The 19,607-nt window shown below is 38.6% G+C and overlaps 1 protein-coding gene across 1 annotated transcript in view; it reads right to left on the bottom strand.

Annotated features, from left to right (window-relative positions):
- The window catches only part of zbtb46 (zinc finger and BTB domain containing 46), a 78,241-nt gene that overhangs the window by 35,547 nt on the left and 23,087 nt on the right, over positions 1–19,607 (bottom strand). The window contains exon 2 of the mRNA XM_063015225.1: positions 12,414–13,376. Coding sequence (XP_062871295.1) covers positions 12,414–13,341 — 928 coding nt within the window. The 5' untranslated portion in view covers positions 13,342–13,376. The remainder of the gene's footprint in view (positions 1–12,413; positions 13,377–19,607) is intronic.

A 19,607-nucleotide genomic window follows, 5' to 3' on the forward strand; every position in this document is an offset into this window, starting at 1 on the left:
TCTTGAAGCTTGGCACAAGTTTAAACTTTCTATGCTGGCTAAATTAGGTGTCTGGGTAAGAAGCACTTTGGTCAGGGAGATAGGACAGAACCCAAGAGTCACTTTTTGCAGAGATGGAGGAACCTGCTGGATGGACCATCTCTAAATAGACAACCTGTTGGATGGACAAATCTCTGCAGCACTTATTAACCAGGCCTTTATGGTAAAGTGGATTGTAAGCCACTATTGAGTAAAAGACATATGACAGCCTGTAAAGGACAAGATAAAAAGTTTCAGTGAAACAGGGTGGTAACAGCATAATGCTATAAGTCTGCTTTAAAGAGGCAGATGCATGAATGCAGCCATATACAAAAACATCCTTAAAGATAACACTTTAACACTCCAGATTACACAAAAACTCAGAATATGAGGACAGTTCACTATTCAACACAACAAAAACCCAAAGAGTACAGACAAAATAACATTGAAGTGGCTTCAGACCAAGTCTCTGAATGTCCTTGTGAGGCTCAGTCAAAGCTGAGACTTAAACACGATTTGTGGGGAGACCTGAAGCCCAGTTCACAGATAAAATAAAAAACAGATATTGAAATTTTACATAACTGTACTTGATAACTGTCCCGATTTGCACATACTCTTAAAAACAATTTTAAAAATTATACATACTTTATTGTTCATGCATGACCAGGTTGAAACGCAGCTTGATTTATAACTCAAGGCAAACAATCAGACCACAGTGTAACATAGTCACATTGTGATATAGAGCCAGTCTCTCTGCAGCATTCACAGCAAGCAGAGCGCAATGTTTCTAAGCTGTACTCTGCCAGTTTGAGCCCTGTTCTGGGTGATTCCACCTTTAGCTGCATAGTTAATACATTTTAACTTCTCTCTAGCCTGATCTCTAATTCTAGGCTTGGGTCATGCTGCTCCAGCACACCCAGGCGTTACAACAAATTATGGACCAGCTGAAGCCCATGAGCAAGTCTCCACCAGCTCCACCATGATGGGAAACTGGGTCATTGTAGGGGGTTCCCATAATCAACTTTTTCCATAAGGGGTTGTCAGATAATCTCAATTCTCAGCTGGCCACTAGAGACCCACCAACTTTCCTTGAGCCTCTCTATGATCTGTAAATGTCAACAGTCATTCGGCAAAAGCTTCCTGGCAGGTGAAGGAGGCAGTCAGCTCATCCCTGCCATCTGCACTAGCCTTGTTTCCTCCACCAAGTGTGCCAGTGCAAAGGACAAACTGATGCAGCTGTGGAATGACCACCTATCCACTTGAAGCCCAGGCCCTGATGCATCCGGATATAAGGAGGGATTATATAACAATTTGTCACAATGGAGTGCGGAATAGAGTTCCTAAAGGCCACCCTCATGTGGAGTGCCAGGCAGGACTTATGAGCCTTCGTCTGAGGAGTCTGTTACAAATAGTCAGAGGTGTCCGTTACAGAGATAAGCCAGTGCCACGTAGTGTCAATCATCAGGCTGCAGTGGTGCAGCTGGCAGAATTTGCATTTGCATACCTTGATGATATTCTGATTTACAGCAAAAGCCGGGGCAAACACATGTCAAGCACATTAATGGCTCCTCCTGGATGACATCCTATACTTAAAACTGCAGAAATCCTAGTTTCACACCAACTCCATGCCCTTGCTCTGGTTTGTAGTTTCCAGGGACAGCTTTCAGATGAATCCAGTCAAGACCATGACCATGTCGGACTGCCCTCCTTCCACCTCTGTATGGTTGGTCCAGTGCTTCCAGGGTTTGCTGACATTTTTCGATGGTTCAGTGTAAAAGACACCTCATGGCAGTGTGAGTGCTCAGACTGCCAAACCCTGAGGTCCCTCTCATCATGGAGGGATACCACATACAGCACCCTTGCAATTATTTCTCCCACCAGTGAGAGAAACTATGATATGGGCAACCAAAAACTGCAGGCAGTCAAGCTCGCTATTGAGAGCGGAAACACTGCCTAAAGGGAGCCAAGCACCAGTTCCTGGTCTGTATCGACCATAAAAATTTCAAGTACATCCAAAAAGCAAATGGTTAAATCCACTCCAGGCCTGGTGGGCTTGGTTTTTCAGTCGATTCAACTTTGTCCTGTTTATTGGCCCAGATTAAAGAATACTAAGCAAGGAAACTCAAACCTCATCTTCACTCAGCAGTCTCATTATATCAGGATCCTGAGTGGTGGACCGCCTTTAGTAAGACCTCAAGGAAGCCATTTGAGAGGCTCAGTGACAAGAGTCTGATCCTGGAAATAGCCCCATGGGATCACTGTTTGTCCCCACCCTAATCTGAGCATGGGTTTTGCTCATGCTTTTCCATTTGCTGGACACACTGGTGCAAATATTACTATACAGTATAGTTCCTACACTGAGGTTCTTGGTGGCCCTCCATGGACAACACCCCACCCCGTTGTTGGTCCCATCTGTCCCTCAACTTTATCACAGCCCTACTCCCCTTATAAGGGTACACCGTGGGCCTGGACATAGTTGAGAGGTTCTTGAAGATATGCACATTTGTTGCACTTCTTAAGCTCTCCTTGGCCAAAGGCCCATCGGCTTACTTAGTGGTAAAAGTCCATGGGCTGCCTAGTGACCTAGTGTCGGATCAGGGACCACAGTTCAGCCTACTTTTAGCAATCTGAGAAACAGGAAGCAACGTCCAGTAGTCCTAAAAAGACAACAACTGCCATTAACTACCACACTAATTTGGCAAGATTCACCTGTACTCAGCACTATATTAGTGTGTTCGTGGATCAATGCAGTGGTGAGTTTTTGTTTCTGTAAGACTGAGCCAGCAAGGTAGACGACCATGTTTAAAATGCTTTCACAAAAAAAGATAAGCAAAAAAAAAAAAAGAATTTTAGTTTCAATCATCTTCAATTCATCTTCTCCTTTGTAAACCTATCAATTTACTGCTAGCACCAGAGCTGCTTCATTTTACAGTTAGAGATAAGCTATTGTCACATAGTGCCGATCATCGGGCAGCATAGCACCCATAATAATGTATTTTGGCTTCTCTCTAGCCTGCAATTTGAGAAATTTTGGTAGGCTGGTCACTTCTAAAAAGATTGAACCCATTCCAAGTTTTCTTTATTTGAATATAATGGCTATTGCTATGGTTTGGAGCCTTAGGTGTATATACAGTTGGTATTGGAAATATTAACCCAACAATAAAAATAAGTATTTATTAATAATGTAAGATTTTACAGTAGCATTGCATTTTGTTGTCAACCCCTACACAGTATTGCTGATTATAATACCTACTGCCTGTATGATCTAAAATTGGGTTACATAAGGAGTGAACCATTGGAAAGTCAACAATGGCTTTAAATTTACTTTAGCTATGATACACACAAAAAACACCCAGAGAAGTATTCAAGGTGTGCTGCTACCATGGTGAAAACTAGAGAAATTTTACTAATGCTGAGAGGGGAAAATTTTTTTCCACAACAAAAGGGCAATGGGTTAAAAAACATTCACAGAGACACAATACACACACACACACACACACATTCATTCATCATTCTTATCCGCTTATCCAATTAGGGTCGCTGGGGGGTCGGTGCTGGAGCCTATCCCAGCTTTTCAATGGGTTCAAGGCACACAGTAACACCCTGGACGGGACGCCAGTCCATCACAGGACAGACACACATACACACACACACACAAACACACAGGCAGTTCAGTGTCTCCAATTAACCTGACTGCATGGTTTTGGACTGTGGAAGGAAACCGGAGCTCCCAAAGGAAACCCACGCAGACACGGTGAGAACATGCAAACTCCGCACAGAAAGGACCCGGACTTCCCCGCTTTGAACCGGGGATTGAACCCAGGACCTTCTTGCTGTGAGGCAACAGTGCTACCCACCGAGCCACCCACCCACCCACCCACACCCACCCACCCACACACACCCACCCACCCACACACACACCCACCCACACCCACCCACCCACACACACACCCACCCACCCACCCACACACACACACACACACACACACACACACACACACACACACATATATATATATATATATATATAGACTGACAGACAGACAGACAGACAGATAGATATAAATCTGTATATTTATATTTAACATATAGAGGATATAGTAGCATTGTATGTAGGCTAGATTACCCGGGTCATTTCTCTAAACACTGCTACATAAAGCGTAGTGGAGGAAAGCAGGAGGACTAATATTGAAGAATGGGGAGTTAACAAGAAAAACAAAGATGGGTGTGGGGTTAAGGAATTAGGGAGAGTGCATGTTTGGCTAAGTTTATGTGAGGAAGGGAAATTTTGCCCTCCTACACAAGTTGAGACAAAGTGTGTGTCTATGTTTGTGTGCCCATTCGTGTGTGTGAAAGGACCAAGTAGACACACCCAGAGAGCAGCAGACCTACACATCCTGCCTGGGGCGTCCGTTTTCCCCAACACCCTACCTCTTTCTTTCATCATTTACCTCTTCTATTTCTTTTTTCCTCTTTCTGAGAAGAGGAGGTTGACCTCTGAAAAACAGAATTCCCCCCATAAAACCAAAAGAGGAAGAACAAGCCACAGAGTAAAATAGTGCAGTAGCTCTAGAAAACAAACACCAGGGCGTTGTCTAGCCCTGAATGAGGAACTATGGCCATGGTTGTATTCTCATCCCTTCCACACACACACACACACACACACACACACACATGCACATACCACGGCCCAAATACCTAACACACAATTGCTAACACACACAACAGCTAACACACACAAACCCCAACTTATCTTGCCCAGTGAAAGAGTAGGAAATGGCAAGGGTGAACTGTGTGTGGAAAACCACCACAAATCATGAACATGCACATATCAATGCAAAGCACAAAGAATGAGAGTCACTAATACTGTACAACAAAACAGCTACATGCCAAAGTAGAGCTTGATTATGTTTTACATAAATTCCCTCATTTCTATTTCGAGCAGATCACATCGACTAACAACTCTGAGTAAAATAAAATTATTATGCAATCAGAAGACACAACATTGTGTTAAATGTACAAAGTACATAAGCACTCGGGTAGAACAACCTATTAAGCAATTAAAACTCGGATCTCAGAGGTGCTATCGGCCGGCTTGGTGTCTACACACATTTTTTGCATGCAGACGTGATTGGCCATGTCGGGGAGAAAAAGTGGTGGCAGAAACTCTGTGATGGAAACCCTGCCTTGTCTAAGGTATTTCCTGTCCTGCGCCTAGTTTTCCTGCCTTGCACCCAGTCTTTTCCAGTGAAACCGGGGTCACCACGACTCTAACCGCAAGTGGTTGATAAAAATCAAATCAATTAAATCAATTACCTTGGTCAGTAAATAATTTTTAGTACTTTTGTCGGTTTAAGAAAATTACCAAGTCAATTTTTTTTGCACGCCAACTTTTAAAAAAATGGTGTTGCATCAGATTTGACTGTCCAGCACATCTCACAGATGCTCAATCAATTTGAGATATAGGGAATTTGGTTGTCAAATAAAAAATCTGAACCCTTTGTCATGTTCTTTAAATCATTCCTGAACATTTTTGTAGTGTGGCAGGGCATATTATCTTGCTGAAAGAGGCCACTGCCAATAGGAAAAAAACGTTGCCATAAGGAGGTGTACTTGAACTGCAACAATGTAGGTGGTATGTGTCAAAGTAACATTCACATGAATGTTGTTCACATGAATGCCAAGGTTTCCAAACAGAACATTGCCCAGAGCATCAAACTAACTCGCTGGCTTGCACTTCTTCATCTTTTCCTTTATTAAACAATGCACATGCACCTGGGCGTCCACATAATAGAAAATTTGATTAATTAGACACATTCTTCCATTTATCCATGGTCCATTTGATACTCATATGTCCATTGTAGGTGGACAGTGGTCATCATGGGCACTCTAACAGGTATGTGGCTATTATGCAACCCTGTACACAGAAAACTGCAATGCACTATGCTCTTACCCCATCTTACACAATTTATGCTATAGTAGCTCTTCTGTGGGATAGGACATTCGCATCAGTTAGCCTAGTCATCCATGTCCCTGTTGTACATTTATGGGCTTAGGAATTCTTAGCAAAATCATTGTTAGTAAACACAGTTCATTGCTGCATCTACAAATACAAATTAATTCCCCGCTATACAATGAGAAAAACAAATCCACAATATCCAGAAAGCCACCAACAGCCCTTGGCTCAAGTTCATCTGAGATGAACTAATGCAAATTGTTCTGTGGTTTTGAAAATAACAGATCACATGTCCTCTAAGCCTAAAGAAAAAGCAACCAAAGCACTATATGCTGTTCCAAAATACTATGTTGTCTAGAAACTCTACTTCAGCAACACAATACCAAGTAACATTCTTTACAGAGTTACATAGTTACTTTTTTTTCTTTTTTTTATTATCTATTTTCCCCCACTTTTTCCCCCCCAATTTTTCTCCACTATTCTAGTCGTGTCCAATTACCCTGATTGCATCCTCTATACTGGTTCGACCCTTCACCGCTGACTGAGGACGCCTCTCAAGTGACTTACGACCCCTCCGGTACGCAATCAGTACAGACTGCATTTTTCACCTGCACGAGTCGAGTTCATACACTAATGGACGCTGTGTACGGAGGGTCACACCCCCATCAGCACTATTCCTCAGCCCTGCGCAGGCGCCATCAGTCAGCCAGCAGGGGCCGCAGTTGTACCAGTTATGAGGAATTATGATCCGACTCTCTACCCTCTAACCCTGAACAACAGTCAATCATTGTTCATGCTGCCGGCCAACACAGTCGGAGAGGTAGAGTTGAGATTCGATGCGATGCATTCAGAACCCCAACTCTGGTGCACTAGCACTAGCATACTAGCGGCAGTTACATAGTTACTTATACACATGTTGAATTCAGCGTATATAGACAGGCAAAAAGGCCTGTTTTCTCCAAGATCATGAGGATGGTTGGGCACATGTGTGCTGTTTATTTATAAAAGAGATGGTACCAGGACTATCAGCTTTACAACATACAGTAGTAGAAGGACCTGCTGGTAATGGTACCTGATACCACAGACCTCTTTCAGATAACTTGCCGATTCTATGTCTGTGGGTCAGAGCAGTTTTGATAGCATATTAGGTGGGTGGTTCTAATGTTTTGGCTTATTATTGTACAGTTATACACATAGCATTCTACTATAAATTCTTCAGGAGGTTAATGTTCAGCCAAGTCTGGAAACTGGCAATTGGACTTACTTTCGACCTTGTACCTGAATTGGGCTGCCATTACTGGCCACATTGACAAATAACAAATGCCAACACAGGGCAGGTTAAGGGTGGAAGCAGGACTTCATTACATCACCTTCCATCATTTATCCCTTTATCTCTGCCACATTACAGTGGCCTTTTTTAAATTAGGCAGGGGTGGTGGTGTGGTGAAAAATGATACTTTTTTGCATCATCTTTACTGCCCAAAACACAAAGAGTTTCTGGCCAGATTCATCGGAATTCAACTAAAGTGTATGTACATATAGCAAACATGCACGTCTATATTTCTGGAGAAGGGGAAGTTTTGTCACCCACTGTGGTAAGATAAAGCCATAAATGTTAAAAAGAAAGTTTAAAGGGGAACTCCACTGTGAATACGTCTGGATTTTTCTGCCTTTTGCTTGAAGCGTGAGAGGCATAGATTAGGTGGGAGGTAAAGAATTGGTGGGCATGCATTTCAGAACAGCTTGAGAGAGAGTGAGAAACAGAGGAAGCACAGAACAGTAAAAGGAGGAAACAAAAAAAGCTCTTCTTCAACATGACAACTATGTCCAGAATAAACTAGCATTTAGACATGTTAGGGGATAACTTAAAAATCTATGGGGTAAAGCAAGCATGGTAAAGAAAACTGGGCAAGGTGACAGAAAGACAAGGTTAAACAGTCAAGCTAACAGTGGCTCCAAAAGAGAAACAACTTATAATAAAGGGATAAAAAAAATTAGGTCCAACTTCTGTTATAAAATCTTTTTTTAAGTTTAATGAGGTGTAAATACTTCGCGTATGTTTCTGGAAGTGAGCAGTGAGTTTCTGGAGGGCACTCATTATTTCAAGTGGTCACCGTTAGACTTGGGGAACATAAAAAAGTAAGTGGAAACCAAAGGCATAAAAAATAATAAAACATAGGTATCAGAATTGATAATGTGTTCTGGATGGCTGTTGACTTAACTTGCTGGATGTTGTTTTATATGTTAATTTTAACACAAGAGATGCAACTTTGATTTAGATTAATTGACCAACTAATCATTGAAATACAGTGGTACCTTGTAACTCAACAGCCCCTAAACTCAAAATCTTTGAAATCAAATTGTAGCAAGGCATTAATCAGAGCAAGCATATAAAACAATACCTAATATGTAAGATGAATACCATCCCCATGGAAAAACATAGTGGTGGCAGTATCATGCTATGGGGTGCTTCACATTGGTAAGGACAGGAAAACTAGTGTGTACACCAGGAAGCTAACTTATAAATAAGCAAATTACTAAGTTGACAAAATTTGTTAACAAAACAATATAGTAAGTAAATGTGTGTGTGTGTGTGTGTGCTAGACTGCTAATACTGTGCTTTGTGCTTAAGACTGGGCCTATGATACCCATTATATGCGCACTTTGGATTGGAGTTAATTTCTAAATGATCTGAGTGATCTTTACAAGAGAGTGCATATCTCAAAAAGAGAATTTGTAAACTACATATTAACAGTGATATTTTGCAATATGTGTGGCATATGCTTCAAAAAAAGGAAGGACGGATTAAGTTTAGTAAGCACTAAAGATAACAGAAAACCGAGTCTCAGCAGTGCTGATGGTCTAGTCAGGGACTCAACAGACACAGTTGTCTGTGTCTGAGGGAAAAAAGGCCAGTTTGGGGATTGACCTTACTGTAGCTGCAGTGGTAATGCCTATTGTCTGATTAAGGTGTTGAACAGCAAATGAATACAAAGGGTATGGTATAACTCCCCATCTATGATAATGCAAAGGGGTCAACAAGGAGTGTATATGACCAGACATATCCAAGTTGGGATACTAATTGCAATACTAAAAGCATGTAATACTATAATATTATTATACTGACAAGAGTAATAATTAATAAATCATAAAAAATACTACTGTAATATTTCTAATTTAATGTACAGTAAGGATACAACATCCAAACACTCACTCACACACACACACACACAAATTCTTTATACAACCATAAAGCAACATTTAAACACTAACCTGGATACAGCCTCTAGTAATTCATTTACATTTACATTTTTGGTATTTAGCAGATGCCTTTATCCAAAGCGACTTACAGTAGTGTGAAAGTATACAGTCTGAGCAATTGAGGGTTAAGGGCCTTGCTTAAGGGCCCAACAGTGGCAACCTGCGACCTTTTAATTACTAGTTCAGTACCTTAACCGCTAGGCTACAACAGCCCTAATTCTAGCATGGAAGCTTTTTACTTTCCTAAAGATAAAACCTAATGTAATGTTGAAATAAAAAATAGCAAAATGCCATTTGGTCCGATTTACTTCATCCTGAAAATTCCAGCTATTAAAATTATATAAGCCTTTTTATATACTTTTAATCATATTACACCACCATTTTAATTACTCAACTGGTTACCTGTGTCTTTTAGAACAGATTTTAGGATTCTTTTACTGGTTTTTAATTGTCTTCACAGTCTTGCTCCTCTACATCTTACTGAATTAATTGTTAGCTATGAACCAACCATGGCTTTAATATTTTCCAACAGCAATATATCAGTGGGTCCCAAAACACGACTACGAGTGAGGAATCTGCATTTAGCTACTATGGCCCAAAGCTCTGGAACTCTCTCCCTAAGGAGCTGAGAGCTATTTAATCATTACACACGCTTAAGAAGCTGCTGAAAATGCTGCTTTAAAATCTTTTTAAATGAGCATTTTTATGATTCTGGTTTCTTTTATTCTTTTATCTGACCATTTGATATTCTATGATTCTTGCATTTTATTCTTTTAGCTGTAGTACTGTATTTGTGTCTTTTAACTGTTAAAATACACTTTAGATCAGCATTGTCTAAAACTAGTCCAGAGTTTTAGTTCTAGCAGTTTTGGTCAGAGTCAGTTTTTTTCTCCAACAGGGAGACAGTTTTCCTCCAACATGGAGATGAACTGAACTTTACACAGATTATCTGTGAGAATAATGTTTTACCAATCTGTTTCACCAATGTATTTGGGGATAGGGGTTAAATCCCCTTCATAACTCAAATACAAGCAATCTGTGAGAGTATAAGATCTTGTGATGATAGATTTGGGGATGTGGTTAAATTGCACATCATAACTCATTTTAAGATAAGATAAGATAACACTTTATTGATCCCAAAGAAAATTGCAGAATTTTTAGTTTGTCCATGAGAATACAAGGTCTCACAAAGGTATTTTAAGGATTTTAAGGATTTAAGGATAAACAATGAAACATTTATAAAGGTGATTTATCAGTAAAATTATTATTATTATTATTATTATTATTATACAGTAGACTTGTTGTACAGACTTGTTGTACAGATGAAAAATATTTACAGTGTTATTAACCACGTATTTGCATTTCTGTATATACACTGATCAGCCATAACATTAAACCACCTCCTTGTTTCTACATTTACTGTCCATTTTATCAGCTCCACATACCATATAAAAGCACTTTGTAGTTATACAATTACTGACTGTAGTCCATCTGTTTCTCTACATACTTTTTTAGCCTGCTTTCACCCTGTTCTTCAATGGTCAGGACTCCCACAGGACCACCACAGAGCAGGTATTATTTGGGTGTTGAATCACTCTCAGCCCTCCAGTGACAATGACATGGTGGTGGTGTGTTGTGCTGGTATGAGTGGATCAGACACAGCAGCGCTGCTGGAGTTTTTAAATACTGTGGCCACTCACTGTCCACTCTATTAGACACTCCTACCTAGTTGGTCCACCTTGTAGATGCAAAGTCAGAGACGATTGCTCATCTATTGCTGCTGTTTGAGTTGGTCATCTTTGAGACCTTCATCAGTGGTCACAGGATGCTGCCCACAGGGTGCTGTTGACTGGATATTTGTGGTTGGTGGACTATTCTCAGTCCAGTAGTAACAGTGAGGTGTTTAAAAACTCCATCAGCATTGCTGTGTCTTATCCACCCTTACCAGCACAACACACACTAACCTACCTACTCTGTAGTGGTCCTGGGAGAGTCCTGACCATTGAAGAACAGCATGAAAGGGGGCTAACAAAGCATGTAGTGAAACAGATGGACTACAGTAAGTAATTGTAGAACTACAAAGTGCTCCTATATGGGAAGTGGAGCTAATAAAATGGACAGTGAGTGTAGAAACAAGGAGGTGGTTTTAATGTTATGGCTGATCTATGTACTGTATTTTAATTGTGCTATTAGCTATTTATTTTGTTAGTAGGCTGCTTCTCCTGAGGCTTTCAAAACAGACTTGGTTCTTTTCACAGACATGACTTGAAACGCCCAGTGGAACTTAAATCAGGTATGCAAATCAGGTCAAGCCTATTATCTCTCTTAATTCAGGATTATCTTACTGTGTTATTGCCATTGAGAGAAGGACATTTACCATAATATGTTTAAGCAAGATGACAAGCAGTATAACTCTAAAATAAGTAATTTGACTTAGACTTAGAAACGAGTGTATTTTAAATGTGTAAAGATGATTTCTCAAAGACACAAAGAGTGTATTCAGTTAAGCAGTTGTGTGGTTAGTTCTTCACCCTCCTTTTCAATTACACACACACACACACACACAAAACACTTCTTAATCCTCACTTTGCCACCAAGGTCAATTCAATTATCCTGTTTTCCAAAAGAGTGTGTGTGCCCATTTCACAGACTGCTCAAATACACCAGAGATTAAAGTCATCTCACTTTCAATAATTTATATACCTATCAGTTACCAGAGGCTAAACACTGCCTAGACAGGTAGGTCTGCAATTAAATAGCATGTTCACAATCCTTAAGATAACAGTACATTTTTGTTTTAGGTTTTCAATCACAAATCCAATTTAATTGTCTAGTAGTTCAAAATTGTTGAACTAAATTCCAAGAAAAAAAGATAATGAGTGTCTACATCTGTGCCAAAAAACCTGACAAAATAAAGTCTCAGGGTTTCAAGAGTGAAGCATGTTGCCAACAAAGGGGCCAGAAAATACGAAAACATGACTAAACAGAGGGACCTTCAGCTGGAGCAAATTCCATGGCCTTAACGGCATGGTAGATAAGCATGATTCTGTAAATTGTGCCCCACTGCCAATTTCCACTGCCAGTCTCCACTGAGAAACCTGAACACATCATTTAACTATTACAGCTGTTCATGTTTTCCAAATTGGGCTCCACATACAACAGTTACCAAAGCTCCTACCTGAAATGTCAATTGGGTTGTTGTAGCTCCAGTTGGACGCAGAAATCATGGAAGGCATTGGTGATCCTCCCCGACTGTTGCCCTCAATCTTTTGCATGATGTGCCTGACCGTGTCCTTGTTCTTACGATTCTTTCTGCGTCCTGAACCCAGTGCTTGCCACCCCCTATCGCTTCCATTGCCTTGATCTGCAGGTGTACACTGTGCTTGCCCAGCCACATCCTGAACATTGGATGGCGATGCCTGCTCTTCTTTAACTTGAAGGGATTGGTATTCAGTCGGCCATGGGTCCTCATGACATTTTGGCTCATGCTCCTCCTTGCTGTAGGTGCTACCACTTTCATGGCAACTTGCAATGGCTGAGTCACCGGATGAGTTGGCAGGACTGGTACGACGCACCAACCAAGGCGAGGAGCTGCGGGCTGAGATCATGGAGACCAGTGCCTCTGATGCTGCTCCTACAGTACCTGTGCCAGCCATGCCACCAATCTCAATGTTAGTCAGCTCCATGTCTATCAACTCAGAACGAATGCTGATGTCAAGAGCTGCTCTGATAAAGCCATGGCATGCCTGTACAATGTCTGTCATCTGAAGGTAGCTAGCAGCTGACATTACTTCAATAACATTCTTGCTTGTGAGGGCCAGATGTGCTGAGTACATGAAGTCCAGTATGGTCTTAAAGCCCTGTGCTGTCACAATATCCAGGTGTGTAATGGTAGCCTGCTGCTCTGTGCCCTTCTTGACCTGGCAGTATAAAGTCTTAAAGTACCGGCTGCTGCCCAGCAGCACATTCTTGTGTGCCTTAAAGATCTTACCCTCCACAACCACACATGCATCACACAAGATACCGTGCTGCCTCTGCTCATTAAGTTCACGCAATAGTTGCCGGTAGTGCGATGCAATTTCCATATCTTCCTTGCGGTTGTTCATTGGAACACTGAGTGGCTGTTTCTTCTAGAAAGAATCTGCATAAAGAGACACACACACATTTGTTTTTACAGCAACCTTATGGAAGTAAGAAAATGCCAACAGTAGAAACAGTAGAAACTGGCTTTATTTTTTTGTTGTATACACTCTAATTTATTTAAAGATAACATGATATACATAATAAAACATAATAAGATAAAAAAAAGTTTTTAAACTGTTACATTTTAAATGTTGTTTATAAGTTACATCCTGAAAGAAATGTTAGTGGTATATAAAATGAATAAGCTTTTAACATTAACACCACATTCAGTGTTGTATTTAACTGTAACATTCAAATAATTCTATAATTTATGCAACAGTAAGTACCATACATGGATATTACATGTAAAGAATTCTGTAGAACAAGATAGAACAAGAATTTGGTAAAAAAAAAAAAAAAAAATGATTCAAAATTTCCAGCTTCAATGTGATAAGACTGTGAGAAGGAAGTCAATGCCTATGCACACAAGATGATTTGGCCAGTGCTACAAACATGAGTATGACTGTCAGCTGCAGCCATAAAGCTCTTAAATCAGAATAAACTGGCTGTTTGCTCTCTAGTTTTGCACTTGATCATGCCACAATTTGATAAAATGCTAATTTTATTTGGTGTCAAAAATATAAATAATAACACCTGCTCAAACAAATTGAGAAAGAGAAAGGGAGAGAGACCGAGCACAAGAGGGAAAGGACAGAAAGATGAAAAACAAAACGATTTACTAAAACACTCTATTGTGCAGAGGTGTTAATTAGACACAGATTTTATGCGCACTTGCATGCACTGGCAAAAGCATTTGAATTAAATAAAAAAGCTGTAATCATGACCAAAAGGTAGATGTTCAATCTGTCAACCCACATTGGTATGAATGCAGCATGACCGCTTAGTTCCTCCAAAGTGACATTAGCATTTGCTGTAGGCTGGTTACACTTAAGGTCATGTTTGGAAAGGTTTTGTCAACTTAATGCCTTAAAATCAGTCCTTCATATTTCTAATATCCACTTAAACACTAATAATTTTTAAATTGAACATTTTCATCTATTTTTAAGGATTATATTAGAAAGTTAAACTGTCCAATGTAAACACATAACTGTCTTTAAAATGCTCTAATTGAAAGCACATAATTGTATTGTTTATAACAATCCTCATAAAAACAATGTGTCCTCATAAAACAATAAGGCTATAATCTCATTTTATATATGTATTTTTACCCATAAACTTAATAATAATTCATACATGTATTGAAATATACTTTTTACCAAGAGTTTTTTGTTTTAAGTGAATTTTTTTTTTAGGTATGGTAGATAAAGTAAAAAATATTTATTAAAAAGTATCTATTTATAACCTTATAGGAGGGTCAGAGGGATCTAAAGCTTGTAGATTTTAAGCTGTTATATTTACAACATTTATCTGATGCTCTAATTTAGTGTGACTTACACAAGTCACTTTGTACTTTTCTCAGTATTTGTATTTTCTCATTTTTGGACAAATAAACAACAGTCTAGAAACATCAATTGACTTAAAATATTAAAAGGTAACACGGTTAAGAATGTTACTTTTTGAAACGTTATTTTTAAAGACATTAAGAGACTCAGCTATTTGGGCAACAAGGGCACATTCCTACTATTACATTAGTGCCAGTAAAAAGATAAAAACAAGTCTTAATGCTTGCCTTTAATCTTAAAGGGTGTGCCAAGTTGAGCCAGGTTTGTGGAAAGGAATACTATTGTAGGCTGATATAGATGTAGATGTAGACTCCTCACAAACTCTATGGATTTACTTAACTAAAACATTGTTTAGAAAGGTTGTTGAATGATCTGAAGTACAACAGGTTAGGTGCGCTCACTATTCCAAAAAATGTGATTAGTGTAATATTATATTTATTGTGATCACATGATCTTAAAATGAAAATGCAACATGCAAAAAGTAGAGTTCTACATGGTAATAGTATGGGATTTGTAATTAAGTGGTCAGGCAACCTTGTACTTCTATGAATCTTTTATTTTTATACTTACTGCAATTTCTAGGCTAGCTTTGCTTTTTACATGCAGTGGAGGCCAAAAGTCTGAGACAACTAGTGAAAACTGTTCTATTTTGCATTTAAACATTTAATACAATATTTTCATTACAAACAATATTATTAACACTATTTAACAAAAAAATTTACCAAATTTATAACTAGATACGACTCAAGGAAATCAACTTTTGAATAGAAGAATTGACATGGCCAATTTTACAAATGTGCACGCTTGTTTTTAGTAGTGCCAGATACTAAGAAATTTATTAAATGTATGTTAAAAGTTTAAAGTTTTCACCTTATAATAAATATATAATAAAGTTGACTTGACTTGACCTCAACTATTATTGTTATTATATGATGTTATTGATAATAATGTATTACCCAGAATGTAATGTTGCAAAAAATCAGGTAGTAAACATGTTTACTACCTTGTTTATTACACAACAAGACAGTGATGGAGTTAGGTAAAAGAAGTTGTGCGTACATTGTAAGGAGGTTGGTTGTTATAAATTTACTTACATTGGCATCAAAGTAATTATCCCTGTTGTGTGTAAGGAGGTTGGTTATTATAAAGCTACTTAAATTAGCATCAAAGTAATTATCCTGAGTAATTAAATTTCCTCCCAATTTAAATAAGTCAGCAACACACTCATTGGGAAAAAAAAACTTTCCTAAATACATTTTAAGACATTCTTTAGACATTTATTATGGATGAAGACAAAGAAAAAGCATACTGCCCACTTAAGGCATTATAAGAACTAGTGAAGTGGTGGCTCATTGGTTAAACTCTGGACTGATAATCAGAGGGTTGCCAACCACAGTAAATACCTTAAAGGTTTACAGATTGTCTTGAGTTGATAGGGCTGTTGCAAAAAATCCTCATTAAATAAAATCACATATACCAAATAATGCTGTTGTTCCCTCTGTGTGAAAAATAAATCATTTATTATGACAAATATAATTTATCATAGACAACAGGAAACCGATTACTACTTTAGACACTGTGTGTATTCATAACATTTACAAAAGTCACCAAAAATGACTGCTACTGTTTAAAAAAGTCCAGATAAAATGCTACCACCAGGTTAGGCTGGACATAAGCAGCTTAAATTCAAGGTTTTAGTTTTAACATACTTAAAAAAGCTGTGAGTGAGCTTTATTTTCTAATATAAGCTCTCTTTTTACAAACTTTGGGGTCACAAAGGCCTCGTCCTTCTCTATGTTAGTTGACACAGCTCAAGGGACTGTTAACACTATTTGTTAGCTTTGTTTCTTTCTTTGGGAAGCTGTCTGACCAAATCTCTTACAGTAGAGATGTGCTACAGCTGGAGACAAAAACATTCAGCTATATCACTCCCTGCCAAGGACAACCTTCCTTTCTTCTGCATGTAATCAAAAGCAGCAAGACATCACCTTGGCTTTTTTTTCTTTCTATTTTTTTAAAGTACATTTTTATATTATTTCACAATCTTACTAGTCTTCATTTGGCAAAAGTGGTAAAACCTAAAGTCAGATGGAAAGCAATTAACTTGTTAACTCCCTAAATTCTGTCTTGTGGTGGTTCTTTTTTCAGTAGGCACCCTGTTTGACCCTGCAACACTGTACAGTGCTTTCCCTGCCTTAATTTTTTATCCCTTCTTTGTCTGTTCACTGCCTCAGAGTTCTTGAATCCAGTCATCATTCCTGTGGAGACTTTGTCCCTGACAACCCATGGCTTAGCCTAAATTTTCTGACTATTAAAAGCTGTGAAATGCGAATAATAAAACATCTCATTATCTCTTTAGGAGATGAGTAAGGAAGAGATGAAGGAAGAAAAAATAGGATGTTAACCTGATAAAGTGTACTTTATTAGAACATTTACTGGGTATAATACAACAGTAAAATACAGTAAATGGGTGAATTCCACAGAAATGTGTTTCTAAAATACCTTTTTACTTAACACTGCTGTTAAGAGTGTTTATCATATTCTTCCAGATAACAGTCTGACCATTCTCCCCTCATCTGCCACTTACCAGATATCATTTATGTTGTGCGTAAATAATCCCAGGAGATCAGCAGTTTTTGACATTTTTTAGTCATTGTAAGTCACACAATGTCACTTTATCCAATTCTAAGATATTTTAAACACAGTTAATCTGACCTGCATTTTTGTCACACTAAATGTTTTTATAGTGTTAAAAACAAAATAAAAGTGTAAAGAAACACTAAACACAGCTTTTAAATGACTGAATGATGCAATGTCCATAAAAAGACCCCTTAGTTCTAATGGTGCCTTTACAGATATGTAACCCTTGCCATTGGCACTAATGAACCTCCCTTCCATTAGAAACACTGGCTTTTCTTTGGCATAGAGAACTTTTCGGAATTAAGTTTGTATTTACATAATTATACCATTCTAACTCAAAAATTATCAAAATGGTACTCAATTTCCTAAAATTAATAACGAAAAACCTACCACAAAATGTGCCTATTCTGTATCCACTAAGGTTTATTACAACAGTATAATAGTTGGCATGTATATAAAATACATTTAAAAGTCAAACATTTATTCACCAACAAACATGAAAACCACTCAAAAGAAAAATAACTTAAACAGGGAGCTGCACAACTGCAAAGAAGCTTCTCAAGAAGGCAACAAAATTGGAAACAGGAAATCAGCTAAAAAAAATCTGACAGTAAGATCTCCAGGGTCAGAAAAAAAAGATGGCTTGAAGTACACCTCACCGACTGAATTCATGAATGACTGGAAGGCCTACTTTAACAACCTGTTTAACAGTTGTTCCATACAGCTAGACAATTATCAAGCAATGATTCCCGCAGAAAATGACTTCCACATCGGCACATGGTCCACCACTGTCAAAGAAACATCAGAGGTGATCACAGACCTTAAGCTGCGCAAGTTGTTGGGCAGTCGGTTCCACAAGAAAGTAGGCTTGACCAAAAAGGCCAACAATAAGTGAATCAGTGGAATGTCTCACACCACCAAAATATATAACTGAATGCTGCTAAATTGAATATGTGACCCTATCAAGGCAACCCTGAGACCAAACCAGGCAGGCTTTAAAAAAGAAAAAAGCTGTGTCAACCAAATCCATAATTTCCACACTGCTCGCAAGTGAAGGTAATCATTTCTACATCACCAATTTGGAATTCCAAAAGGCATTTGACTAGTCTATGAAACTATGGCATCCCACTCAAAATTGTCTAGGCTATCAATTAATCTGGCACTCTAAAATGGTGGAAATTAAGCTCAAGGCTAAGCTATTTTGAAGTCATGCATCTCGATTCTCTCGTACCGCTCAGAGAGCTCACCAAGAAGCTTGGCCACCAGATTGACACCTTTGCCACAACGGCCTACAGACTGCTGCAAACATCAAGTATTCAGACAGGGTCCCAAACGAGACACTTTACAACTGCGACAGCTGCAATTTATTTGCCATAATCTTCGAAGAGACCCAATGGAGCTCATCAATAAATATGCCCTTTGTACCCAGTAAAAAAAACAAAAAAAAACGTTTTTTTCACAGGAAACGTGGACGTCCACAAATGAACTACACCCAGTATTTTGCAAGGCTGCTAAACAACAACGAACCACCAACTGAGAATGGGTTCAGAGACCTTGAAGCAAACCGAGAGCTATGGGCCAAGATTGTTGCCGCCTGCAATTTTTGATGATGAAAAAAAGATTTTTTTTTTTAAACAACATACCCACCAAAAGAGAGAAAGAAGTCACAAATAAAATATGTATGATAATGCATATATTCTGAATGTCTATTGAACAGTTGTGTACTCAACTACTGTTACTGTTTTTGTAATAGTTACTTGTTTTCGTAATAACGAATAACAAATAATAAGTCTGTGAGCATTTAAACTGAGTAATTAATTGTCTTCAATCCAATGCAGAGGACAGTTATTGAAGAAGAATATATAAATGATGCATCATGTGTAAACGGAAATGACAGCACTGCTAAAAATGTAATTTAGAGACTAATGAATAATTTTTGAGTGGTCACTGACACAGTTACTACAACATTGTTTTTGAGGCCCTGAGATCAGTCCTCATCTTCATGTCACTCTCTGTGAGTGTGGTGTCCTCACCATGTCTGTGTGAGTTTCTTGTTACCTTCCAAAATGCAGAAAGTGCATACACAATTGGGTACAACCCAAACCTTATAATAGTTTTAGCTATTCTCCACCTGTTGCTTTGGCTTT

Source organism: Trichomycterus rosablanca, chromosome 19, assembly GCF_030014385.1.
Source record: "Trichomycterus rosablanca isolate fTriRos1 chromosome 19, fTriRos1.hap1, whole genome shotgun sequence".
Classification (NCBI taxonomy): Eukaryota; Metazoa; Chordata; class Actinopteri; order Siluriformes; family Trichomycteridae; genus Trichomycterus; species Trichomycterus rosablanca.